The 25,492-nt window shown below is 41.9% G+C and overlaps 3 protein-coding genes across 3 annotated transcripts in view; 1 reads left to right on the top strand and 2 right to left on the bottom strand.

The window, feature by feature from the left end:
* Window positions 1-5,489: 5,489 nt before the first annotated feature.
* On the top strand, window positions 5,490-6,925 carry LOC306700510 (free fatty acid receptor 2; the record flags this gene model as incomplete). The annotated part of the gene is made up of 1 exon (XM_079165541.1): window positions 5,490-6,925. One exon carries the CDS (start codon window positions 5,490-5,492, stop codon window positions 6,495-6,497), a length of 1,008 nt encoding a protein of 335 aa, XP_079021667.1. The 3' UTR covers window positions 6,498-6,925.
* A 2,036-nt stretch (window positions 6,926-8,961) lies between these two features.
* Window positions 8,962-13,015, bottom strand: LOC306700511 (tyrosine-protein phosphatase non-receptor type substrate 1-like; the record flags this gene model as incomplete). Its single annotated transcript, XM_079165542.1, has 4 exons — window positions 8,962-9,062; window positions 9,901-10,332; window positions 11,955-12,269; window positions 12,916-13,015. The coding sequence occupies 4 exons, from the start codon at window positions 13,013-13,015 to the stop codon at window positions 8,962-8,964; spliced, it is 948 nt and encodes a 315-aa protein (XP_079021668.1).
* A 9,372-nt stretch (window positions 13,016-22,387) lies between these two features.
* Window positions 22,388-25,492, bottom strand: part of iglon5 (IgLON family member 5) — a gene marked incomplete at both ends in the record, with an annotated part of 93,081 nt that continues 89,976 nt past the window's right edge. Inside the window, 2 exons of the mRNA XM_079164092.1 lie at window positions 22,388-22,491; window positions 24,746-24,897. Coding sequence (XP_079020218.1) covers window positions 22,388-22,491; window positions 24,746-24,897 — 256 coding nt within the window. The remainder of the gene's footprint in view (window positions 22,492-24,745; window positions 24,898-25,492) is intronic.

Raw genomic sequence — 25,492 nt, forward strand, 5'->3', positions numbered from 1 at the left:
CTCTGGGTATTAACAGAGGGATTAGCAAGGAGGCTCAAGTCCGTGAAGCACAGAGCCACAATCTCTTCATTGTTGAGATATCTACTTGAGGTAACACAATTAACTATTTATTTCAAATGCACTGGGGTCTTAAAGAGGCAAGATGGAAGTGGATTTCAGTGGCAGTCATGTGTCGCGTCTGACCTGTTGTAGCTGTGCTCACAGTCCTGTGTGAGACAATGGCTATAGTCTCCTCGGAGGCCGACCAAGACCAATGTGCTGATAAGAGGCTGCTGAGTCTGTCCACATTAAGATGCTGCTCTGAAAATGGAGAAATCAGCTGTGTGAGGTAGCAAGCCTAGCTGTTTCTGTTGTGTTCATTAAAGTGGAAATAGTGCAACGTATTACAGTTGATATCAACGACATAATGCAAATTGATAAAGCCCATTAGGCCTCAGATAAATGCAATGCTATTAGAGGCCAGCAAGTTAAATATTCTGTATAACCAGTGCTGTACCTAAGTAGTACTGTACTTGGGTACAACCTAAATGTAATTGTACTTCCTCTTATTGAGTATTATGCTGCTTTTATATTTTGTTCTCCACAACAATTCAGCAGGGCATGTTAGTTTTCAGATTAATTTTTAAGATTTAACACAAAAAAACATGACAATCTTACAGAGTATTGTTTCATCATCTCTCATTAATCATCTTGTGTTCCCTCAGGTTTATCCTGTGACCCTTTAGAGGGCCCTGGCCCCTATAGATTGGGAACCACTGTGCACTACCCAAATGAGCTCCGCCTTGAGCAGCTTCAACAGTAAGATAGTGCTCATAAACACTGATGGTCAGTATTACAATGCCATAAATAACAACATATCAGTCTCATGAGCCAACATGAGTACTTTTAAAATGATACTTCAAAGGAGCTGTAATCTAATTTCAGAGTCTGGTCAGGATTTCCTCCACATGGCTCCCTCTAGTCTGACTGACCAAACAACCAACAGAGCGGCTCAGATAACAACAAGCACAGAGGGAGAACGACTTCCTCATTCTCTGCTCAGAACACCATTACCTCACTTTATCTTTAGCAAATAGCAGTGTGCGGCTACATTAATGCTCTGTATCCTGTATATAGAACCTTTAATTTTTTAGCAGACCTAATAACATCTGTTTATTTATCGCAATATATGTTACAGCATACTTTCCAAATATGCAGCTCTCATTTTTACTGCCACTTATAGATCATATTTGTCTTTAATACAGCAGCAGAACTCAGTAGCAGGTGATGAAAAAATTTAACTTTTGTGTTTTCTTCATATGGAGTTTCATATGTTGACACCTCAACAGAATCTTTATTTTTGTTCCTTCCTCTTTCTTAGAAGTCACTAGGAAGCTGAGAGGTTGTTGATTTACTGTAAATGATGTAAATACAAAAATCAAGGAGGGGGAAGCGGACAATCACGTCCGCTTGTTCAGCCACTCCATCGTCTCCCACCTCCTCTTTCTCCTCTTTACAGCTCTCCAACAGGCTGTTGACGACATGCAGAGCAGCTCTTGTGCACGCTGCCCATGTTTGTGCTCTTTAACAACGCAAGCACTCTGACACTTGGCTCGCAACAGCCGTGTCAATTGAACTTCAAAGTGGCCTTTCACAAAGCAGAGGGACGCAGACGGACACTTTATTTTCCGGTTCATAGTCCAGAATGGGGGCTCGCATCAAGCTCCAAGCAGGTTTCTGAAGGCCGACACTAATTCCTCTATTTTTTCGGTTTATAATTTCGGAGTCTGATGTTAATTAACACAAAAACAATTAACTACTTCCGCCACATTTTATTCCGTAATGAAATATTCAGAGACTCCACTGGAAACACTCCTTTAAAATACTCATGAATGCAATTCGTCTATAGTTAGCAGCTCCATTAAGCACTGTTGCCCACCCTCTCTATTTAACCTCTAGGATACTTAAGAGGAAACAAACATAGTGAGGGCAATAAAGTATATCTGTTAATATATAAAAGAGAAGAAAAAAATCATTTATGGATTGCTCCGATGTGGAGAAATTGCTTCTGATATTTGGGACCTGATACATTGGCACGCTAATAAATCTTTCTACTCCTCGGGTTTTTGTAATGTATGATTCTATTCCTGCTGCTTCAGTAACCACAGACTTCTGCTCTGCAGGCTTTTCTCTGTACCTCAACACTGTGCGTCTGAGCCGTGTCCTTGTTCTATTCTGTGTGCTCCTTCACAAATATCACTGTTTGTTGCATCAGCTTTGTCTGACTTCATCCCCAGTGTCCCAAACTCTGAAAAGCCCCTCAGGGTTGTGGGTCTGCTGCTGCCATTCACGACCTGTTTTCAGACACTCAACCTGTCTGACGCTACTGGGGAAAGTCCATTATTTCCCCTTTACGCACAAACACAACTGCAACACCTGCCTGGAACCTCCTTCTTTGTTTGTTTTGTTCATTTATAAACACACAAATCAACTCGGGAAGAATGACTCAGCCCTCTCTGTTGCCCCAAAGGCTTGTCATTGCCCCCTGCAGTGCCCTACTGCTACTGCTGCTGTCGCTGCTGAACTGCAAACGCTATCTCTGCACTCATCATCATCATCACTATTGCTCAACAAGTCCTCCAAATGAAACCACAAAACACGTTGTTTGTCCATCCTCTCTAAAACAACACATTTCTGATTTTAATTTACATTTGACTTTTACGCCAGCATAAAATAAGGCGACTTTTTGTGGATTTGCATTCAGACCTCCATGTTGGCAAATATGTCATAGTTTCATGTAAGGTACCTGAACAATATGGTACATCTAAATTTAGTCTGGGTTTATTTTTGCGGCCCTGCTCCACCTCCTCCTGCTTACTCTGATAATAAAGATTATATGAATAATACATTATAATAATTATTGCACTTAAAGCTATCAACTAAATGAGTAAATGTTTACTGATCTATCCTTTTTATGCTTAAATTCAGCTCCATGTACAGTGCATAATCTTCCTTCGGCCTTGGCTTCATGTGAACAGTGATATTCTGCCTCTGATATCATTTGAGAAGATGAAAAAAAGTCAAATACGGAAAGTGAAAGTGCAAAATGGGACTCCGTCTACAGATTTGCTCCTGTGTCTCTTGCTAGGAGGGAGAATAGTCTCTTTGCTATACTTGCTGAAGAAGATTGTCCTGAAATGATGAAATATCACCAAGCGTTGCAGGGAAGTTTGAGCTCAAACAACATCTCAGAAACCCCCCCCCGATGTCACTCTGTAAAACCAGCTCTTACAGTGGAACACACCAGCTTGCATAATACAATGTGATCGTCCAAATGTATGTGTGGAATACAAATGTGATGATTTCAGACAAGAGCACATTGCCTCAAACTCAAACATTTTCTTCCGTGGTTGCTCGTCTGGGGTGCAGAGGCATGCAAGAAGTTGAAAGAGGGTTTCAGAATGAGATTAATAGCGTGGGGCAGGAAGTGACTGACGTCGTAAAGGGGACAAATACTTAATAAGGACTTGAGTCATACGGGTAACAAAATATCCCAAACTCACACATGGGAGTCAAGTGTTTAAGGACTTAGCTCAAGTGAAGGTGCCTCAGAGTGATTTACATACATTAGCCAACATCAAATAGACTCTTTGTACACCTCTGAGTCATTATTGCTTCAAAAGCTCGTTTCTCTCACTTTGTGGAATTAGCCGTGACTATCTGCGCTTTCACCTGTTTCACCTATTTTATAGAAACTTGACCCCGCTGTGATATAAAGAGGTAAATATAAAAAGGCCATTGATCTCTAACATCCCAGGGGGCTTTTTTTTCTGCAGCATACAGAATAATCTCACAATGGGAAGTCTAATCAGTCTCTCTGAATAAACCACAAGTCATGTTTTTTTTTTTTTACTACTATTGTGTACAGTATATGGCTTCTCAAACAACTGGCCTCTGTTTGGATAACCATACAGCTGGCCCTGCTGCCCTCACCACATGACGTAAAGGGAGGGAATGCCCTGACAGCCAGCCATCACTTTTGTGTCAAATGTCTTTTTCTTTCTTTCTCATAATAAAGAGGCGTCCATGGAAGCAGTAGGCACGGATAACTAAATAAGGTTTAATAACCTATGATCAGACCGGCTTGCAGGGACCGTCTGCGCCACTCATATTGCAAAAAGGCCAGTTGTTTCCACAGTAACCGTGTTTGGCGAGCGTGGGAGATAAATTGCTGCTAGTATCTCCCTAATAATAGTTTCCATTATCTCCGCTGGTTGTTTAGATTAGCATGCAAATAAGGGGACGTGCCGGCCGGCCGGCCGAGAGCAGGTAGGAGCTGAAGGCAGGACATCAAATAAAACAGTTGAGCAATCACCACATGTGGGTGTGCCAAGAAACCCGCAGCGGAATACGGTAAGCAACGATTACTACTTTTTCTTGACATGGTTTCTTTTTTAAACTTAAATAGGAAGTGTGCAGATATTTTGTGAAATGTGTGACCTGAAAAACCACCACCGCAGAAAAGGAAGTTGCTTGAATAGGTGGCAATTCTTCAGTTTCTTCACACGTCTCTGTAAAGCATTTAAAAAAAAAAAAAAACTCCCCTCTGGACTATAAGAGTTAACTTCTGTCTCACATTGCTCACTTTTATGTGATGCTGCTCATTGCATAAAGGGTAAGAAACTAGCTTTCCTTAATTCTTTTCTTAAGATTATTTTCTCTTGAATTATTTATTTTCTGCTAATTTTACAATTTTGCTTCGGTCTTTATTCTCTATTTCCTTTTATAAAGATATGCAGGAATTAGATACAGATGTTGTTTTGATGAGAAAAGTGTGTTGTGACGCTGGACCAGCTAAAGCGTTGAGACACTCATTTCCCTGGTGTAGTTAAGTCATTGTGTTTATGAGGGTCATCATTTTCTCAACATGTCTAGTAAATGTGCATGTACTGAAAACAGGGGCTGGAAGTTAATGATAAAAGCATCATTGTACTGTATTTACGACACGGAGGAAGCAATAACACAGAATTATGGTTTGTACACAAACACATGCGCCAGACCAAAACACTGGCTTCTCATTAAGAGATAATTGAGCTTCACAATAAACTCTGAAGTAGGGTGATAGAAGGAAATTAAGAGGGAATATAGAAAAAAAAATGAATTAGAGTTTATCTCTCTTCTTCCTGTGGTCTTTCAGCTTGTAGGCTAAACATGTAAAAGTCTAGCAGTGCACTCTTAAATCAAGTGTCAAATGGACAGTAGGTAGAAAGACTGTGCTGTGCAGTGTTGTAATCTCCTTCCATTCTCTCTTATCAGCAGAGCTCAAAACCCTCGAGGAAACGATGAGCGTTGGTTTATCGGTTGGGACAGGAAAACCACGCTGTCTCGCCGGGTTTGTTCCAGGCCACTGACCCAATAAAAAGCCTTCGTCTCCTGCGGTAACAACTGCCCGGCGGATCAAACCTCCCTGTGCCGCCGTGTATTCATTCCCCCCCGGAGTCAAGGACATAATGTGCCACCCTGGACTGTGTCTGCCTGTTTACATCATTACCTTTGTGCTGGGCTTCCCAGCCAACGTCCTCGCCTTCTACACCTTCTGCAAGAAAGTGAAGCAGAAACCCACCCCGATTGACATCCTGCTCCTCAACCTGACCATCTCTGACCTCCTCTTCCTCATCTTCCTGCCCTTCAAGATGCAGGAAGTGGTGAACAACATGCGGTGGAACATGCCCTACCCCCTCTGCCCGCTGTCTGGCTTCATCTTCTACCTGACCATCTACAACAGCACCTTTTTCCTCACTGCGGTCAGCGTAGAGCGCTACCTGGGCGTGGCTTTCCCCATCCAGCACACCCTGAAGAGGCGACCAGTGTACGCTGTCGCCGCCAGCATCTTCTTCTGGATTTTCTGCTTCATCCACCTCAGCATTGTGTTCATCGTGCCCTTCATCCCCTCTGACAACTCCACCTCAAGCCACGATGCTGCTGCCATTGGTGGCGACAAGAGGGAAGTGTGTTATGAGAATTTCACAGAGAGTCAGCTGAGGGTCCTCCTGCCTGTGCGCCTGGAGCTCTGCGTGGTACTTTTCTGCATCCCCTTCCTGATTAGCAGTTTCTGCTACATCAACTTCATCAGGATTCTGTCCAAGCTGCAGCACATTGGCCGGCGCCGGCGCCTCCGGGCCATCGGCATGGCTGTAGGAACACTGCTGGTGTTCGCTTTATGTTTTGGCCCCTATAACGTCTCGCACATTGTCGGTATTATTACGTGGAAAAGTCCCGACTGGCGAGACATAGCCCTGCTGTGCAGCACCTTTAACGCTTGTCTAGACCCCCTTATTTTCTACTTTTCCTCCTCCGCTGTGAGAAAGACCGTGGGTAGTGTGATGAAAGGGGTTAGGCGTCGCCTTAACAGGTGCATGTCCTGTCACATGCTCTGGGCCATGTGTGGGGGGATTAACAAGACTGCAAAAGATAAGGAACAAAAACAAGAGGAGATCAATGCTATCGGAGCAGACTGAAAGAAAGCCGTGAGCGGCTGCCTTCATTCATTTTGTATTTCTTCATCCCTGGAAGCAGAAAATGAATGTCATGTTTATGTTTTTACACGTGAGAAAGGGACTTTGCAGACTATATACAGCAAACTGTTTGACTCTCTGATGAACTTCCTATTAGGAAACGAGACAAGAGAGGACACTGGCAGACCACAGCCGTTTGTATGCATTGTAATGAGCAAGCCACAGAGACGGACCACTTTGAACAGTCGTATTCAAATGAAAAATACGTCTTACATAAGAGCAGGATTTCATAAGAACTCCGTGCAGTCAGGTGTTTTGGAGTGCTGCACCAACAAAATCAATATCTAAGCAACAGCTGCGGACGTCACGTCTTAGCAATAAGAGATAATTCTTTCCTAACACCTTTGACCATAAACAGGATATGTCGTCTGTTTGTAACAACATGCTCATTATGTGTCGACTGTCGAACTGAAGTGTGAGATCTTGAAGAAGACTCAAGTGTCTTTAAAATCAAATGGCTTTGTACAACCTTACAAACACACATGCAGCTAATATGCAGTTTGCTTTTAATGTGAACATATATTTGTGTATTTTGTATTTTGCATTACATGGCTATGACCATTTTCATGCAGATTCTAGTTTACATTATTTTTATTTTATTACATGATATATATTATAACTATATGTGGAAATAAAGTAGCATAAATGTTTGAATATATGTTTGAATGCATAAAACACACGTCTGAAACGTTGTATGACAGGTGACAAAATACAGAAGTACTATTTTCATACACAAATCATGTAAATAATATATTTTGCATAATGTAATTGTCATATAATAGGAGATACATGTGTGAGCGCACATGAGCCGAAGAATAGAAAGTGACAACATCAAGACAACCGCTATTTTCACAAACAAATCATGTAATAATAATAATATAATCATACGTTTTTGAAAGAGTAACGAATGTGAAAATTGCATTTAAATATGTAGATGTGATCACCAGATCAGTCATGTATACAATTTACACCTTTTAAAGAATGACGTTCATAGAAAAATAAAGTAAAAAATAAGCATGATTTTTGAGCGATATCAAGTTTATTGAGCAGATTTTTGTTGTTGTTTTGACACCTCCAAGCTGGTTGTACAGTAGATACATAATCTTGCTGTGAATGTAAAGGTCACTACTACTAGCAGTATTTGGTGCTCTTGGTACGGTGGGCAGGCCTAAATTAAAAATCAACTTTCCCCAACACATGAACCAAGATCTCACCCCGCACAGGTAAACAATGCTATCACACCAGCGAGCGCTGGCGTCGGCTGTAATCCCGTTTTGCGAGGATTAGGCCTGCGCGGAGGTTGAGCCGATCGCTGTATCTGTTTGACAGGTGGATCATGCATGAGGCATTCATTCTTCTGACACACGGGCCCGAGCGAATGACTAAGATGTGCGAACTATGTGTATATACTATAGTGGCACAATTGAGCAGATACCAGAACAAGCTAGTCAGCACGCCACGGCGATAAGGAGTTACAGAGAAAAAATAGCTTTGATGTGCAGAAAGACATCAGCATTGCATTAATGTTTAAAGGGATATACAGTGGGAGAAAAGCCAAGCAGAATATACAGCAAGAGGTTTAAAAAAATGGGAGACAGAGGGGATTTTACGCAGTTACTCATAGTGCAGAATAAACCGTCCAGTCAGTAAATTCTCATTTCTGAGCGATGACTCTCTGGACATGATTTGTGTGATGTTGTTTGTCAAAGGTTGGTCGGCTCAGATGAGTCGCACTGAAAACCCAGCGGCCCTTTTTTTGTTTTCTCTCCCACTTCATTTTGTATTTCCTGGAAGACAATAATTGGTCATTGCGTCGGTGTTGACTTTTTCCAAACAATGTGTGATAGGTTACAGGGATAAGGCAATAAGAAAACACAGCCCCGTGTGTATGCATTTGTGTGTGTGTGTGTGTGTACATGACTTGTTTGCCAAAGGCAGAGGAGAAAATTGTACTCACCTGGCAGACATCATTTCCCCTTCGCGCAGAAATGTTTGACTGCTGTTGAGAGCAAGATCACATAAATTAAATATAGTCTTTCAACTGCTTCCTGTTATTCTAGCTGAGAGGTTTACTCATATTTACCTTCCAATAAAAAGACGACGGTCATTGCAGAGAGGAGACACATCTTCAGAATGTTCAAGTGTACAATCAGCTCGTTAGGGGAGGCATCTGGAAAGTAGAAGAAATAAAGGCAAACACTGATTAGCACTGACTTATCATGCTATTGAGCACGAGATAATTAAATCAGGAAGGTTGAACTGGCTTCGGTTGATGGACATTCGCCTCCTCGCTGGGAGGAGAGAGGTGTTTAAACATTGATTGGGTAAATCATTAATTTGTTCAAGTATGCAGTAATGCAGGCAATCTGTTGCCTTGGAATGATCGATGTCTGACCCACATTAACAGTCAAGTAGGGCAAACACCGACCAAGCGACATGTGGTATGTGAGGCACTGTCGTCCCGGAGCTCTGTGTCAGTGCAGACTGTGTTATTTGGAAGGAAGTTGCCTGTAGACCCGCAAAGAGGAAAGAGTACAAATCCTGTTCACGTTCTACAAGGTGCGGTGGATCGCAGTTGTATCTATCAGTACAAGAGTCAGCTGCATTAGTCAATGATGTAAGTCTGTGTACATAAAAACCAATATTTGTATATGACTAATGGATTAAATGACTGTGTAATGTGAAAGGAGTTGCATGTAGTGATAAACCCACACAGAATTGTACTTCAGCTCTCCTTCAGTCTTTCGGCTATTTCATTTTCAGCTTTCTGGCCCGCCACATCACTGTTTAACTTTTGGTTCAGTCTCATCGCTCTCATCGAAAGTATTTTCCAAACAGAGGATGCAGCAGTTATTTAAAAAAAAGTTATTTTTTTTCTTATAATGTTGGTGGAGACCAAATCAGAGCTAAAGGGACTTACATTTACTCTAACAACATGACCCCAAGTTAATGATAATGTCCACAACATACACGCATTATCAACTTTGTAAGGTGTAATATCAATGTTGTATTTACAGTTTACTGCAGGCTGTTGTTCTCTTTCCCCCATAAATGCATTGACATGTGCTCCTCATTTGCTATACCAGCGATTTATAATATTTTGAGACATCTGTGACACCAAACTGTTAAAAAAAAACATGATTCAAGTTAAATAGTTAAATATTTAAAACTGGTTGGCATAATAGTTCCATATTACAGTCACATTTTCTGGTTGAAATTGTTAAAAGAAAACTTCCAAATGGGAAATTAAACTAATAAAAAAAAATAGCTCATGCCTCCAAGACAAATTTCAAACTGTAAAAACTGATCATATTTGGGAAATGGATTGAGTCTCCTTTTTTATTACCCCAAGTGAAGGAGGCAGTCAGAACCGTGGTCATGGCAGGGTGGTCCTGCACCCCACAGGTGAAGGTGATCCCTGTTTCCAAAGACTCCTTCTGTGGGAGGCCAAGCACGCTGAAGAGATACACTTCCCGGCTGTGGTTGTCCATCACCTGGAAACACTTTGAGTGGCTTGTAGGCATGGACTTCACCAACCAATCTGAGGACAGCGGGGCTCCGTCGGCCGGGTGTTCAGACAGGTTACCGTGAGGGTTGAACGCAGGAAGGGTGCAGTTGGTGACTGACAGGTGATCGATATTGGCTGCTGCGCTCTGGTAGGTCCAGGTCAAGGTGAGCTCGCTGGGGTGGAACCCCCCAGTGAGACAGAAGAGAGCCCACTGACCAGTCTGTGGGTCCGGGGGAATCTGGAGGTAAATCTTGGGAGCAGAAGGCGGTGCTATAGCAGTAGAAAAGGGATCAAAAACAAAGTGGGTAAATAGTCTTCAGCACTCAAATAAGTGTTTTTAATGATGCACAGCAGCAAAAGTAAACAGACGTGTTTCAGCCCTGGGCTTTCCTGAGGGTTTCTGAGACATTTGTGTAGGAGAGACCTCTAAAACAGGAACCAGCTGTTGATTAACACGCAGCGGATACACCTCATAAATAAAAATATAAATTATAAGGAAAGTTAAAAGAGAAGTTATTTCAAAAAAATTATATTCTCTTCTTGCAACAACTAGATAAATGACCAATTGATTTACACGCATGTAAACCCATCATGTGCATATAACCTACAGATACAATAAATACAACAATCAATACAACATCATCAAAAGACACTTTCTCACTAGTAAGAAAACTAAAAAGGTTTCTTTCTGGTGATGTGACAACCAGATAAGTGACCACTTGCACTCTAACAGTAAGAAAATGCACATGACATCAATAAACATCATGTACATCGATAATGCTCATTTGTATTCATATAAACAAGAAAGCAGTAATTCCTCATGTACGCCCCCAGGATACTCAATAGACCTCTCTTTGGAGAAGTGTCCTCTCCTTAGCTCCTCCCCTTAACAATGGACAAACAGCCTCAATGGCCAGCAGAATTCAAGTGTTTACAGGACACTACTCTTCATTTTAATATGCTAACTTATTATGCTAATCTTTTAACTGACTGACAAACAGGTGAGATGATAGTAGTCAGGACAACAGGCTATCGTTTTCCAGGAGGAGGATTAGGTGCTTAAAAGACATTTTTTTAGGAACCTTGGACAAACATGCATTTCAAATTCTATTTTCTATTTTTAGATAATAGGCACCCATCAATATCTAAAGACGATTAAGCAGAACACGCCAGTTCCTTACAAATTAAAAACATCAGATGACATAAACTCAGAGTGTTAAATCAGGTCATTGTAGCAGCAAATAATAATACGCAGCAAGGCCAAATACAACAGAAATATGAAAAGTATATATATATATATAGTGTAGTGGTAGTCATAATGCAGCCATCTATTTAAAAACAAGGACAAATTAAGATCAAACGTGTTGATGAAAAGTACAAGAACACAGTATGGATAGTGCACAACATGCACATTTAAACAATTAAACAAGAATAAAAGAGGTATAAACATGCAATATGGATTGGTATTTCGGGGAGGCAATAATGCATTCAGAGAAACTCAAAGGAAGCCTTTTTTTCTGCATGAATGATTTCCACATAATAATTTGGCCATCCCTCCATGCCTTGTTTTCTGGTGAGTTTCAATTCCCTGGGCAAGATCGATACAAGGCACTGCACATGGAGCCGGGGTGATTATTTCTAGATCTGTCATGAAACTGCTCAGGCAAAAAGATGAACTCTGAAGGAATTTCACATGGCTTGATTTCTTTATGGATTGAGAATGGCCGTTCCTGTTATGGTGAATCATGGTCCTCCCCGGCGCTTGTATCGAGCTGCCTCACACTAAACACCGTGGCCCTCTACAAATGAGACATAATTACCGGCAACATGGCAACATCACCCAAGCACAGCCCACCCTAATGAATTTCTGAAACGAACAATTTGTTTCTCACCCAAGACGAGCAGCTCGGTCCCGTTGCCACACTCTGGGTCTTTCTGCAGGACGTTCACCTCGCAGTAATACCACCCAGAATCCTCCAGTGCTACCTCGGTGATCACCAGGGAGGACGTTTGATTCTTCTCCACAACGGACGTCCTGGGTGACTTTGGGATGGGCTGCTTTTCCGACTTCAGTTTGAACCACTGAACCCCGTACTTGAGGGACTCAACTTTGAAATGACAGGACAGGGTGGCCGATTCACCCCGCATCACGCTGAGAGAGGGGGGGTGCTGTCTAACCCTCAGTCCCTCTGGAGTTGCTGTCAGGGCTAAAGACAGAGCCATTAATAAAACGTGTCGTACGAAGAACTTTTAAAAAGTCTAGAGCAGACCTGCGGGTCAACTATAAATACTTTAAATGTGTGTTTAGTATTCCTGGGTGACAGAAAACTCAAAGGACTAAATTGGAAGTCGATTCAGTACAATTTTATAATGCAACAAACACTTATTGAATGTCTTTCAATGTGACAAATTTCACCGAACAACACATTTTTTTTTTCAATCAAAAACGAAAGCACTCTCAAGTAAAAAACGATTTTAACAGCTTTGGAGTATCTCTTTGATTGTGGTGACGGCTTACCTTGCTAAGTGTGATGAAGTGATTATTAAGTGCGATGATGCAATACTGCAGATAAGATAAGCAAAACACTCAGACGCACACAATTGGAGTGCAGCTGAAAAAGAAGACCAGCAAAAAGCAGGTTGCGTCTCTTTACCTTCTACTTCTCTCTCTCTGCTCTAATTAAATCATTTTAAATAATGAAAATATATGCTGTATAATTCCAAATGTCATATCAAGCTTTTGAAATGGATATTGAAAGAATCTAAGGAAAAGACAAGCTCAACAAAAGGTGGGTGACAGTTTATACAAAGCTAACACATGTTGTAACATGACTGACGTGGATTCGGACTGACCTGGTACTTGGCCTGCCAGCAATAGAAGCAAACACAGGTGAGGCATTTTTGCCATGCTGCTGTTGTTCCCCACTCCAATCTTGAGTGGTGGTGAAATCATTTCTCAGGCAAGTCTGAAGCCGGCTGTGCTTTAAAACATGATGGTGTCAGCTTGTTTTGTTGTTGCACTCTATGGTTAGAGATGATGGTTCATTAATAGGTCACTCTTCAAAAGAAACCTGATTTCTGGGTGAAAGAAACCGTCAAATGTCAGTATCTTGCCAAACAAATAGACACACTCTGCTGAAAGAAACCACAGTGCAATATTAAGCAAGCGCTGCGGCCGTCATGCTAAAGGTTTCTGTTTTCATCCACGGTAGTGCAGACGCTCTTTTAATCATCATTATTTAGATTTTAAGTAATTACAGTAATTTGGAATGAATGTGATGTTTTCCCCAAAAAGCCTCAGGTTTGTTTGAACTGCTTGTTCAAACAAACCTGTAATACTGGGTGCATGATTGGGAATACTCTGGTTAACCATATTATGTATGCAGATGAGCTTGTGATTTTTTAGTCCATGCAGCGCTGGTCTTCAGCAGCTCCTCACCATATGTACTGTTTATGGTGTGGAACATGACATCAAACACAACGCCAGTAAGAGTGCTATCTTGATCTGTAGAACCAAAGAGGACAAATGTCTAAACTTCCCTGACTTCAAATTGCCTGATAACAATCTTGGTGTGTGTGATAAAGTAAAATATCTTGGTCATTTTATAACGGAACACATGACCGACGATAACGACATTTCCCGGCAATGTCGTGGGATGTGTGCACAAGCAAACAGTCTCTCACGCAAGTTTGGTATGTGTACAGATGGAGTGGAGATGTCTCTGTTCAGAGTATATAATGATGCCATGAGATTATTGCTAAAGAAACTGAGATGGAGTAGTGCCAGTGTGGTGCCTGAGAAACAATTGATTAATTAAAAAAATAGCCATAACACAAAGGACCCTTGGTATTGGAAGAAGCAATGATTGAGTATTTTGAGTTTTGTCTTCTATTTTGGAGGATTTGCAGCACATTACATGTTGATGTATTCCAAAACTCTTGTTTTGATTTTGTTTTTTTGAGTTTTTCCTGTGCAATAGCTGTAAATATGAATTTCCTGAGTGGCCTAATGAGCATAGTGAGTGTAATGAATTCAGATCTGCGTCCTCCAGGGGGGAAGGGGGGGGGGGGGGAGACTTGTGATACTAGGTGCAATCATCATCATCATCATCAAAGCAAGACACGCAAGTTTAAAAATATGAGTTCAACTTGAGGAAAAACAGTCTGCTTAAAACTTTTCACTCTAAATTGAAAACGTCAGATGATAAAAACATTGAAATTGCAATGACTTGAAGGGGCATTACGTAACGCATTACTTTGCTGTTTGTATGTCAAGGGGCTTTAAAAAAAAGCGACACGTGTGACCCAACTTAAACAATAAAGTCACATTCCTTTCAACAGAGAATTATTCCAAATAAGAGAGCAGCAGTGAAGTAAACATTTCATTACTTTTCAGATTCACATTGTTCTTTAAAATGCCAATATCATTTATGGTCGCAGTATTGGTGAAAGTCAATGTCACCTTTTCAAGTCCAACATATCCAATGAACACAACCCCGACTTTGTAATAATGCTCCAAAGTTAGGCTAAATGTTGGCAAAGGAAAACGGTCGTGGCGATATTTAAAGGTGTTCCTTGAGCTCTCGCCTCAAGATATGTGGATGAGAATGGGTTCTATAGGTACCAACGAGTCCCCCCTTTACATACATGCTCACTTTATGGTAATCCAATAAAGTTTTAGGAAACAAAATCAAGTTTTTTTGCAAGCAGTATATGTGTTATTTTTGCTTATTCTAAAAAAACTTCTGCATACTGAGGTCCCTAAAGAGTCTTCGAATTGCACTAATTTGATATCACTGCAAAGCTGAGACTCTTGTGGATCCAATGAACCCCGAAGTATTCATGTGTGACGATGGTATTCCCCATAGTGTAATAGTAAGACCATTTTTTGCAATGTGACGTCCCTACTTTAACAAATGTAAGCTTTAAATCTATGTAATGAATGGAATAGACCCCAAAATTGCTCCAACAACTTATGAGACACAAGGGATTGGCCATCATTTAATTCCATCATGTTGTTCTAAGCCCCTATATATGTTCATATTTTCTTTTAATTATCTAATTGATAATTTCATTTTAATGTATGATACCTTGATACACACTGCTAAGCTGGATCTCAAATGAATTGTTCGGTTCCCAGCTTTCAGATGTTGTGTATCACTTGTATGCGATATATACTGTTGACCTGCTATCTCCCCCTAAAAATCCCCTTCCTCCACTAAAACAGACTAAAAAGGGGTCTATGTGGGTCTCTAAGGGTTTTAACAAACAGAATATTGTTTCAATATAGAAATGAATTAGAGCAGATTTGCTCCTGAAAATTATGATCGATTTGATTGATAATTAAATACCAAGTGGAGACCTTCCTCCAGCCTGTAATAAATTAACATGAACAGAATGACAACAGCCAGTGTTAATCAAAATGGACAAACATTTTCCCATTAATGATTGATAATCACTGCGGATCATTTCTATTATGACGTTCTCACCCACTCATAGCATTTAAATCATTTGTTGTCAAGTGGTTTGGTATGAGCCATTTATTCTGACAGATGCTCATCAAACTGAACATTCAGACATTTGAGTAAAAACAAAAAAGAAACTCTGAGATGAACCTGCAAACTCAACAAAAGCAGAGGATCTTTACTCAGCAGGAAGCAAAAAAACAAGCTGAAGCAACTCTCCTGACCTCACCTCCTTTCCAACCACAGGGGCCAACAGAGAGCCTCGCTTCCAGCAACAAACCACACACAGCGAGTTCTCTTAAAAACAAAACAGATTTTTTATTTTTTTGTCTCCCTCCACATGATATGATTTTTAACTCCACTTCATGGATTTTGAAAAAAAAAAAAAAAAAAAAAACACACTCGGAAAGAAAAGTCAAAGAAGACACGTTCAGCAACTAAACGGATTAAAAAGAAGTACAATCATCGCTTCACAGCACTGAACACCTGTCACGGTGGAAGGCAAATGTTTTGCTCCTTTCATTGTTTTGTTTTTTTGTCTTGTGTGTTTACATTGATGAGATCTTGAGGAATGGAATACTGTCTGTAATTCAGGTCTGTGTTATGAAGGAACCAAACACGCCTGCCCTGTGCAGCTCAGAGAATACACACACAAACACACAAACACACACACACACACACACACTTCTGTGCTGCTACACTGTTCAACTTGTTGGACCTGTCCTTTGTCCTCACAAGTCCACGATGTCCTCAGAGTAAGCAGGTATACTAGAAACGTCCTCATAATCCGGCGAAACCAACACACACACAAATACTAACACATCATTTATATCACAAACAGCAGAGTGGGCAAACCTGGAGTACTGAGAGGTGAGAGAGCTGGACTTCATCACAGGTTATCACAAGAAATGGAGGACAGGAAGAATGAAGGAAATGTGTGTGTGTGTGTGTGTGTGTGTGTGTGTGTGTGTGTGTGTGTGTGTGTAGAGAGAGGGAGAGAAGAAGAGGAGAGAGAGGGAGATGGGCTCCATATTCCACACTAACCTAAGACAACTCATTCCCTCAATTATACACGGTTGGTTCTCTTCTGGTAAAATGTGTTATTAGTTTCCAAATGGGTCATTTTCCATTACTCTGCAGTGAGGTTTCCTGCAGTCTGTTCACTGTTATTGCCCTCTTGAGGCACAAAGCACATGGCCAGCCCCCTATCATACATCCTGTCGTGTATCCCAGCCTCTAGCGCACCTAACGCGGTAATAAGACACTTGTAGCCCGCATCGGTGCCTTCACCACAGCCCCGCCGACACAGAACCGCAATACAAATCAGCACAAAAAAAACACCAGTTGGTGCTGTCACTTGTGAAAGAAATCCAAGTTTCCCCTGTCAGTTCTCGGCACCACAACCAATATTTACCCCTGCGGTTGATTGACAAGCAAAATGCCAGGCGTGGGCTGGTGATTCAGAGAGGCCAAGTAATGGGACTCCTCCTATGTTGGGAGATGTGAGGTGGGCGACTTAATGACTAGGGGAGACGTGGTGGGCGAGATGCCTCCATTGTGTTGCCTGGTCCACGCGAACGCTGCTCAACTGGAGGAGCGCAGCACGCCATTAATTAGCCAGACGCTCCTCTTCTTAGAGAGGTGAGTGATTGACAAGACGCCATCTGTGGTCGCGCTGAGGAAGAGGGCGAGGCTGGCGTCTCTGTGACCAGGCATCTTTGCTGCAAGCTGAGGTTTCAAATATATACAGAACACCTATTTATCTACTCTTAACAAAATGCTAACACTAAACACTGCATTAAAACATCTATCTATCTATATATCTATCTATCTATATATCTATCTATCTATATATATATCCCAATTAATGAACACGAATCCCGATCTACACCTTCATCTTGCAAGTGTCATGCGACTCTTTAATTAACAAATCTGAACACCTGAAGTGTGCTCATGCTCACTGAGACTTTCCGTCATCACAATCCCGTCTAGCATGCTGTATACTAATGCACTCATTAGCTGTGGTAATGGAAAAGTACTGGGCCTTAATAGACTTGCAATATGGACTTTGCCCATGAGGACTGAATGAGCCTGTAGATAGTTGGTAAACAATGGATAATTAGGATAATATATGGGAATTAGGCGTGCTTTGCTGTAAAGGACGTGAGCAGGGGATTTAGAGCAATGATAATCATTCATATATAATTGTCACTCTGCGTATATAGCCTTTTGGTATACTGACTCTGGTGCAGCAATGTTTGCAATTTCTCACATCATTAAATTATGATCTTTCTCTTTGTGTATTTTACATCCAGAAATAAGCCTCTGGATACAGAATGTCAATAGCTGCTGACATTGGCAACCGCAAAATGATGCAGGTTACATCTCTGTCATTACTAATAAAGTCTAATGTAACATCACAGCACCCACTGCGCCTACTGTTTAAAAGCCCAGTGAGCGTGTACGGTCAGAGCAAAACAAATACCAGCCTGGATTGACTTGAAAAACAAATGATTAATTCTTCATTCCCTGGATCTGAACCGTAGCTTTGAACACATAGTTTACTGAGCTGACATTACAGCTTGCCAAAATGGTTTTAGAGAAGGGTTTAAAAATCAATGCGCAATTAGGGGTGTCTTGTATCAGGCATGATGAATTATGCTCTCTGTTCTAAGGCTGGTCTATAGACACTTGATCAATTCAGCTTCTGGGGACCTGGCAAGGCCGGCCGAGGAGAAATTGCTCTATTCCAAAGCCATTTGGTCGAATGTATTGATTAACCATTGCATTCAGAATTGAAAGTCGGTCCTGGTTCTGTTCCGCGTAAGGGAGGGTGTTGTAGGAAAAGCCACAGCACGAGCCGGCCACATACAAAATGAAGACAGCAGTACATTCAAACCTTCTTCAGGCTTGCACTTCTTCTGCCATTCTACAGTCTTGGCTTCAAAGCACCATAATTATTTTACAGTTCAGGAACGACGTGCGGTATCTTTCCTTACACTCTGAAGAGCTTAATTACCTGACTCCTCTCTGCAAAGGCACAGTGCTCTGAAACTGTAACAGGTCTTTTACAAACCCTATACTCCAAAGTTCCTGTCGAAACACTGTACTGATATGTTTATAAAAGCAAAAAAGGGCCATTCATTTACAGCTATATACATTCACCTCCTTTTCCGCCGGTGTAAATCCATAACTCAAATCTGACCGTAAACAAAAGGTACAGCTATTAAAGTGCAACACAATGCTATACACTGTCAACTGGCGCTACGTGCTAGTTTTGTGAGCTCAAAATAAAAGCTTTGTGCCATCTTATTAACAAAGATTCTGTAAACAGATCACATAACCTTCAGCTGCAAAAGCCAATCAACACTTTTCTCATCAGGGTGCGCCGAATGTAATTAGAGGCCGAGCAAACGTCTTGTTTATATCACTGTAAACTCATTGAACCCCAGTCGGGGTGTTATTTATACACTTGAAGTAGGCCAGTCTGTGTTTGCGATCAAGGCTATGTTAATGCTGTTCATGTTACATAGTGCAACCATAAATAGTGTGTGGTACACCTTCCCCTGGGAAAGACCACGGCGCTCAAGTTTGGAAATGCAATATGAGGGCCTGTCTGTCTTCTCCCCCTAACTGGAGGGTTCACAGCCTGGTTAGTGTCATCCCATCTCCCTCTGGCTCTCTGCTTTTGGATTTGCATTGTCAGGGTATCCTCCCACAGGCCCGTCGGACCGGGTGCTCTCTCAACAGCATCCTCTCCTACCCTACCTTCAAATTCTGCACCCAGGGGATGTGCTGCCTCCTTCCCCACACCCTCTCCAAGTGTGATTCATTTACATACGTCATGACTCATGATTCTTTAGCTGCTTGTTTGTACAAATGCCCACATTCTGTTCATCATCACTCCACGATTTCAAGCCATGTTGCCCAAATTCCCCCCCATCTGGACCCCGTTACCCATAAACCTGAACACAACAATGTTTGCTTGTTTCTTTTTTTCATTTTCATTTTTTTTTTTTCAAAATCCACCCATACACCAACATTGACGTGCTTTTTTTTGAATCCCACATTGAGAAACATGACAGTATGTTATTTTTTTTTGTCCGTGTTTTTTTTGTGGATGTTTTTTTCTTCCATTTTTTGTTCTTTTTCTTCATCAAGGACAGATTATGTACATAGAGATGTTATATGCCACCGACAAACCCAGTGGGACGCTGACATGGAACAGTAAACAGTATTTGAGTGAGAAACAGAAAAAAAAAAAAAAGACCGAGATATTGAGAGGATGAAAAACAGAAGCACTGACCAAACAACCTGCTCTTGTGCTTGAAATGGAATCCGTCATTACGTTTGGAGCAACAAGATGCATGCACAAACAGTGTGTGCTGTCACACAGACAACCCGACTACATCGCAGAGGGCAAGACTTTTTGAGTACAACATGTAGTGTTTTAGATTAAGGGCCATTTAAACAGAGCTTCACAATCATTTCAGAGTACTGTACACAGTAAAAGCACAACAACAGACTTATTTGATATACCTTGGTAATCTCTTCAGATATTACACCACAGCTTTAACCATATCTGATACTTCTCGCACAGTAGTGTTAGGGGTTATTGCTGGTTTGAAACAAAATCAAACATAACACATTCAGACAATTGATTCAATACTGAGTAATTCCCCTTTAAGGTCGCAGTAGTCAGGGTTCAGCGGGGGTAAACTCATCTCTCCGTGCAGGCTCGTTATGGCAAATTTGCATATAGTCGCTGCATGTGAGTGGAAACAGTGTTTCAGCAGGGAAACGAGTGCCACCGTATTGAAATATGGGCTTACCTCCCACTGTTTGTGCTGTGCGGGGGTAGTGGATGGATAATTGTGCCATGGGGGTTTTGTAGTGCCCATGCCTGCATGTCACAGGTGACACATTGTAGGGAGGACTCGTGCACCAAGGCGGGGTTGTCCTTGAAGAGGATTCCTGTCAGTGGCAGGTATGAGCTTGATTTATGGGGGCCATCACTGGCTGGCAGGAGGGACAGGTGGAGCCCCGACTCCTTCACTTAGCCAGCCACAGGTTACGGCTAATTACATCTTTATCTCCCTGTGGTCTGGCCCAACAAGAACCGACTTACAGCCACAATCGGAGACTTGACATGGATCCAAATCATTTATCTCTCTGGTTGGAGAGAGACAAACACTATGAAATATGCTGTAAATCTGTGATGCAGTTCAAAGCATGGAAAAGAAATAGTCCAATACATAAACTGTTACAAATTATAAATAACATCATCATTCACTGCTTCTTGACTTGGATGAAATAATCCCTCAGACTGTTTCAAATGCGTTTTTAAAAAGCTTGTCATGGCAAAATAGAGCACATCACTTCGAAAACTTTACATGTCTCTTTTTTTCATTTTTTTTCATTGTGGTTGTTCAATGTGTGTGACTTCTCAGAGTAAAGTACAAAAAAAATCTTTTTTCCCACGCACGGCTCATTACCATCAGATTTTGTTCTTTTTTTTTTCTCACATGGAATTACTATTCATAGTTATTCAAATACTTATTAACATCATCATCATCATCTGTACTATTATTAACACCAAAAAAGTAAAAGCAGGTAACCTTGCAGAGTAAAACAGACACAGTGCAGGGAGGGAGGGGGGGATGGGGGAGGGGGGGGTGAAGGGAGTGTGGACTCACAACAGGAACATCTCTAACCGGTACATGCTATCAACAAGCGACAAAGAGGATGGGAGTCGCAGCTTTGAAACAGGAGATATCATTGTCACTGGACAGTCTCTTGCTGCTTCGGAAAACTGGAGCGCAGTCGAGGCTGATGGGAGACGTCGTTCAGCGCCGGGCAACTCTGAAGTCGCCGGCGTGGCCTCTTAACTGCATATATTTACACTGGAGGGAAGGAGACGGAGGGAGGAGGGGGGTCGACACGGAGCAGAGAACACTAAAGCGATGCGGAGGGCGACTAGACAGAGCACGTTGAACAGAAGGGCGCGGGGGGGTGGGGGGGCTAAAAAGGTTTGGGTAGTGAGGGGGTCTACATGCGAAACCTTGGTATAAACCCCCAAAGTTACATAAAGGGGTAGTTAAGACTGACGCCATCACCACCCACCCTTTTTTTAATACATTTTGACATCATTCATAGCAGCTTCACTGCTACACAGTTAAAATAAAAAATCCATACATGTGTGTGTGTGTGTAGGTGTAGGTGTGTGTGATCAGAGGGTGACACTCCACATGGCCACCAATTGAACAATTTTCAAAAGGTCACATGACCGTTTTTAACACATTATTACTATAATTCTATAAATATCCACCATTAAATTGAGATTTTATGTGTCATTTCCATAAGGCAAACATTGTAGGTCAGTCATTAGTCTATGTATATTACATAAATGATCGTCCAGTTGTTAGATTATCTACTTTCTCATTGATCACCGACACAACAATTGATTGTTAATATACACTCTCTATTAACATCGGCCCAGTGGTAATAATGAGGAGGGAAGTACCAAGTCAGACAAATCTGCAAGGCATGCTGGGAAACGAAAAGAGAGAGACAGACCGTGTGTGGGAGAGAGGGAGGAAGAGATGATGACAATGGTTTGACCTCGAAATTGAATCGAGGCAGCGGGGGTTTTGGGGAAGGGAAGGGGGGGGGGGGGGTAATGTGGTTGTGTGTTTGATGCAATGATTCAATGGCTCCTGGAATAATGCATATTCTTTTTGTTCACAGTGATGGGTTCGTAATTAAAGAATTTCATTTCCTTCTTCCTTCCGTAGAGGGGGAGAGAGGGAGGAAGAGGGGGGAGGGGGCGTTTAGGGACAATTCCAAGTGGAGCTCGATCTTCACACCTTCAGCAGAAGAACAGCAGAGAGGGAAAACCAAAAACACGCGCTGGCACCCATCCCTGCATGTAGACCGGTCCCTCGCCCTTGTATGGCGCCCGGTCCTGGACGAAAAAGGAGAGAGGGGAAAAGGAGAAATGTGTATGTTTGAATATACACAGAAATAAATCATTACTGTTACAATTCTAATTCCTGACCTCCACGCGTTTTCCGAGTTTACAAGTAAGAACATTGACTTTAAATTGCGTCCCATTGTACTTTTTCCAGCAGCATTAGCCGGCGTTTTTTCCAAATTGTAACTAAATTTCTAATATTCCAACAGCTTCACACTCATTGCACCATCTGAAGATGTTTCGTTAAAGCTTTGCTTTTCATGTGAGAGAACGACAGAGCTTCTGGATCCCATTTAACATCATTCTTATACTTAAAATGGACACAATATAGAAGGCTGTGACATCGTGAACATGATGGCTCTGTGTTTTTTAGGTGTGCCAGGAAGCCGCACTACTGAAACCTATATGCACAAAACATGCACCCTGGAACTACAATGTTGCCTATTTGACACGTCTAAATGACCTTCGTGAGAGAGGTCTATTGAATTTCTCAATTTGTAACATGGTTAATCTCAAGTTTACAAAGCAATGACATGCTAGAGTTTACATGTTCTATGCATTCAGCGCTGACATTTTGACGTGAAACGATTGACGTTAATCATGGCTCTGTTCCATAACCGTGTGACAGGAAGGCAAGTCGCTGAGCCTGTATGCGCAGTACAAGAACACGGCCATTATTAATGTTATTAGTTCTACCTATTTGATACGTCGAGATGACCACCGTAAAAAAAAAAAGGGTTGATTGAATTTCTAAATTTAGAAACATATATGTGGTTCAGGGCTTACATTCTGACTAACAGGTGAAACTAATAACATTTAGAATGGCTCTCCTCCATTTGCGTGTGCCAGAAATCTAAACCAGCCAGCCAGCAAACACAATACAAGCACCATGGCACCGGGGCAACTCGATGAAATGCAACCCTTGTTAATGTCATTAGTTACACATGAGTCTGACAAGTCAAAATGTCCACAGTGACAAAAGTCTATTGAATTATAAAATTAATTTAAATGCTGGAAAAATAACATAGAATGGTTCTCCAACAAGCAAATAATTCAATTTACCATCAAGAATATCATATTTGGGCAACAAAATCACATCACGATTTAATGGACAACTGGAAAAAAAAACACGCTTTAATTACATTCTCTCTTCCTGTTTTGTGCCATTTTGTCAATCTAGTAGATTGACAAAATGCAACCTGGTGTCTTATAATTGAACAGTGTAGAGTGAAAGCTGGTACAGGCTGCCAGTGGCCTCAGTAATGGGCTCATTACATCAATTTTAATGTGATGGTGGGTTGTTAATAATAAAAATGCTACATGTTGCACCTTTTTTAAAATGGTTAGGTACAAAAGGAACAAAAGCACCGAAACAAAGATGGCAGGGAGGCAACGACAGCGAGGAGCAGCGTATCAATAGAAATACCACAAAAGTGATTATGGTCTGATTTTCCGTGTCTGGACCAGAACAGAAAGGGGTTTGTTGTGTTCTAATGATGGCTGGGGGAGATTAGGAAGGAAAGAGGAGGCAAAAGGACAGATGACGGAGAGATAGGCTGACAGAAGTGGCAGCGGCGGTGGAAAAAGAGAGCAGGAAGATGTATGGGTCTGAAGAGAGAGTGAGTCATTGAAGGGAGACTGGCCGGGATAATGGGTAAAGCAATGAAAGAAGAAAGGGGATAGATGAAGGACTCACTTAAGATGGTAATGCTGAATGCACTAAAGGGGTGGGGGGGGGGGGGGGGGGGGGGGGGGGGTGCAAGGGTAGGAAATCGCTCATTGGGGACGGTTAATGTGAATTGGGCATGGAGAGAAATGACAACTTCTTGGGTAACGGGAGAGAGCAGAGCGACTGTGTGTGTATGCGGGAATGTGTAAGGACGAGAGATGCAGGGTGAGAGCGTGAACGAACGAACGAACGAGAGAGACGGTAATATAGGCAAGCAAAGCTTTAATGGGGCGGAGAAGGACGGAAAATGGGGAGGAAGGAGGCAGGAGAAGGCTGAGAAAACGCTGTGCTGTGTGCAGAGCTAAGATGAGAGTGGGCGAAGAGGGAAAAACAGTGTGTCATTGCATATGTATTGTGTATTTTTTTATTTTTTTTTAGCATGTCACGTCTGTTTGATAGTCACGTCAGATAAATGCGAGTGCACTTGTGTTCTTGTGGCAGCTTGGGCTTGCACACATGTGCACACTGTGTCATTGTGTGCACGCACCTGCGTGTGCCTTCTACGTGATAACTTACGAAACAGCAGCATGCTGGCGTTGGAAGCTCCCAGACGGTTTGAGGCAAAGCAGGTGTAGTTGCCAAAGTGTTTCTCTGTCACGTTGGTGAACAGCAACAGTGAGCGCGTCTTCTCGTTTTTGATCCTAAGGGTGTTGTCACTCTCGACCGGCCTGGGTGGTAGTGGTGGGGGAGCAAAAGCGAAGGAGGGAAGCGGGAAGAAAAAGAGAAAAAGAGTGTGTCAGAAAAAGTGAGATAACACAACACCTAGAGACTCAGCCAAAGAGGCTTTTTGTTTCTCCGTCTCTCCAGAGACGACCTTGAAATACAGTCCCCCTCCACACACTCTGTCTCACCTTGTACTAATAGTGAAATCTAACAGTCCATAAATAACAGAGACCTCCTGCTGGGGCCCATTATACTCTATTAACAGCTCTCTCTGGCTGGTAAAGGCTTGTCTAAGTACTTCTGCGTCTTATTTTGGCTGATGCCAAATCATTCGAACTCTTCTTCCCTCTCTGGGACCTTTTACAAACTTGGAAGGACAGATTATGTGTGGGTTATAGAGAGCAAATAGGTTTCCAACGAGCTAATATTTCCCCAGAGATGGCGAAAACATTTACAATTATCTCAGACCTTTACTAATGTCAGAGGGTAGGTGAATGGATGGCAGCCAAGAGTATACATATGTCCGCAGTAAACTGGCTAAATGTGAAAACGTAACTCATGTGGGAAAATGACTAGATTGTTTTTGTAAAGATCTCATGT

Source organism: Pholis gunnellus (assembly GCF_910591455.1).
Source record: "Pholis gunnellus genome assembly, chromosome: 8".
NCBI lineage: Eukaryota > Metazoa > Chordata > Actinopteri > Perciformes > Pholidae > Pholis > Pholis gunnellus.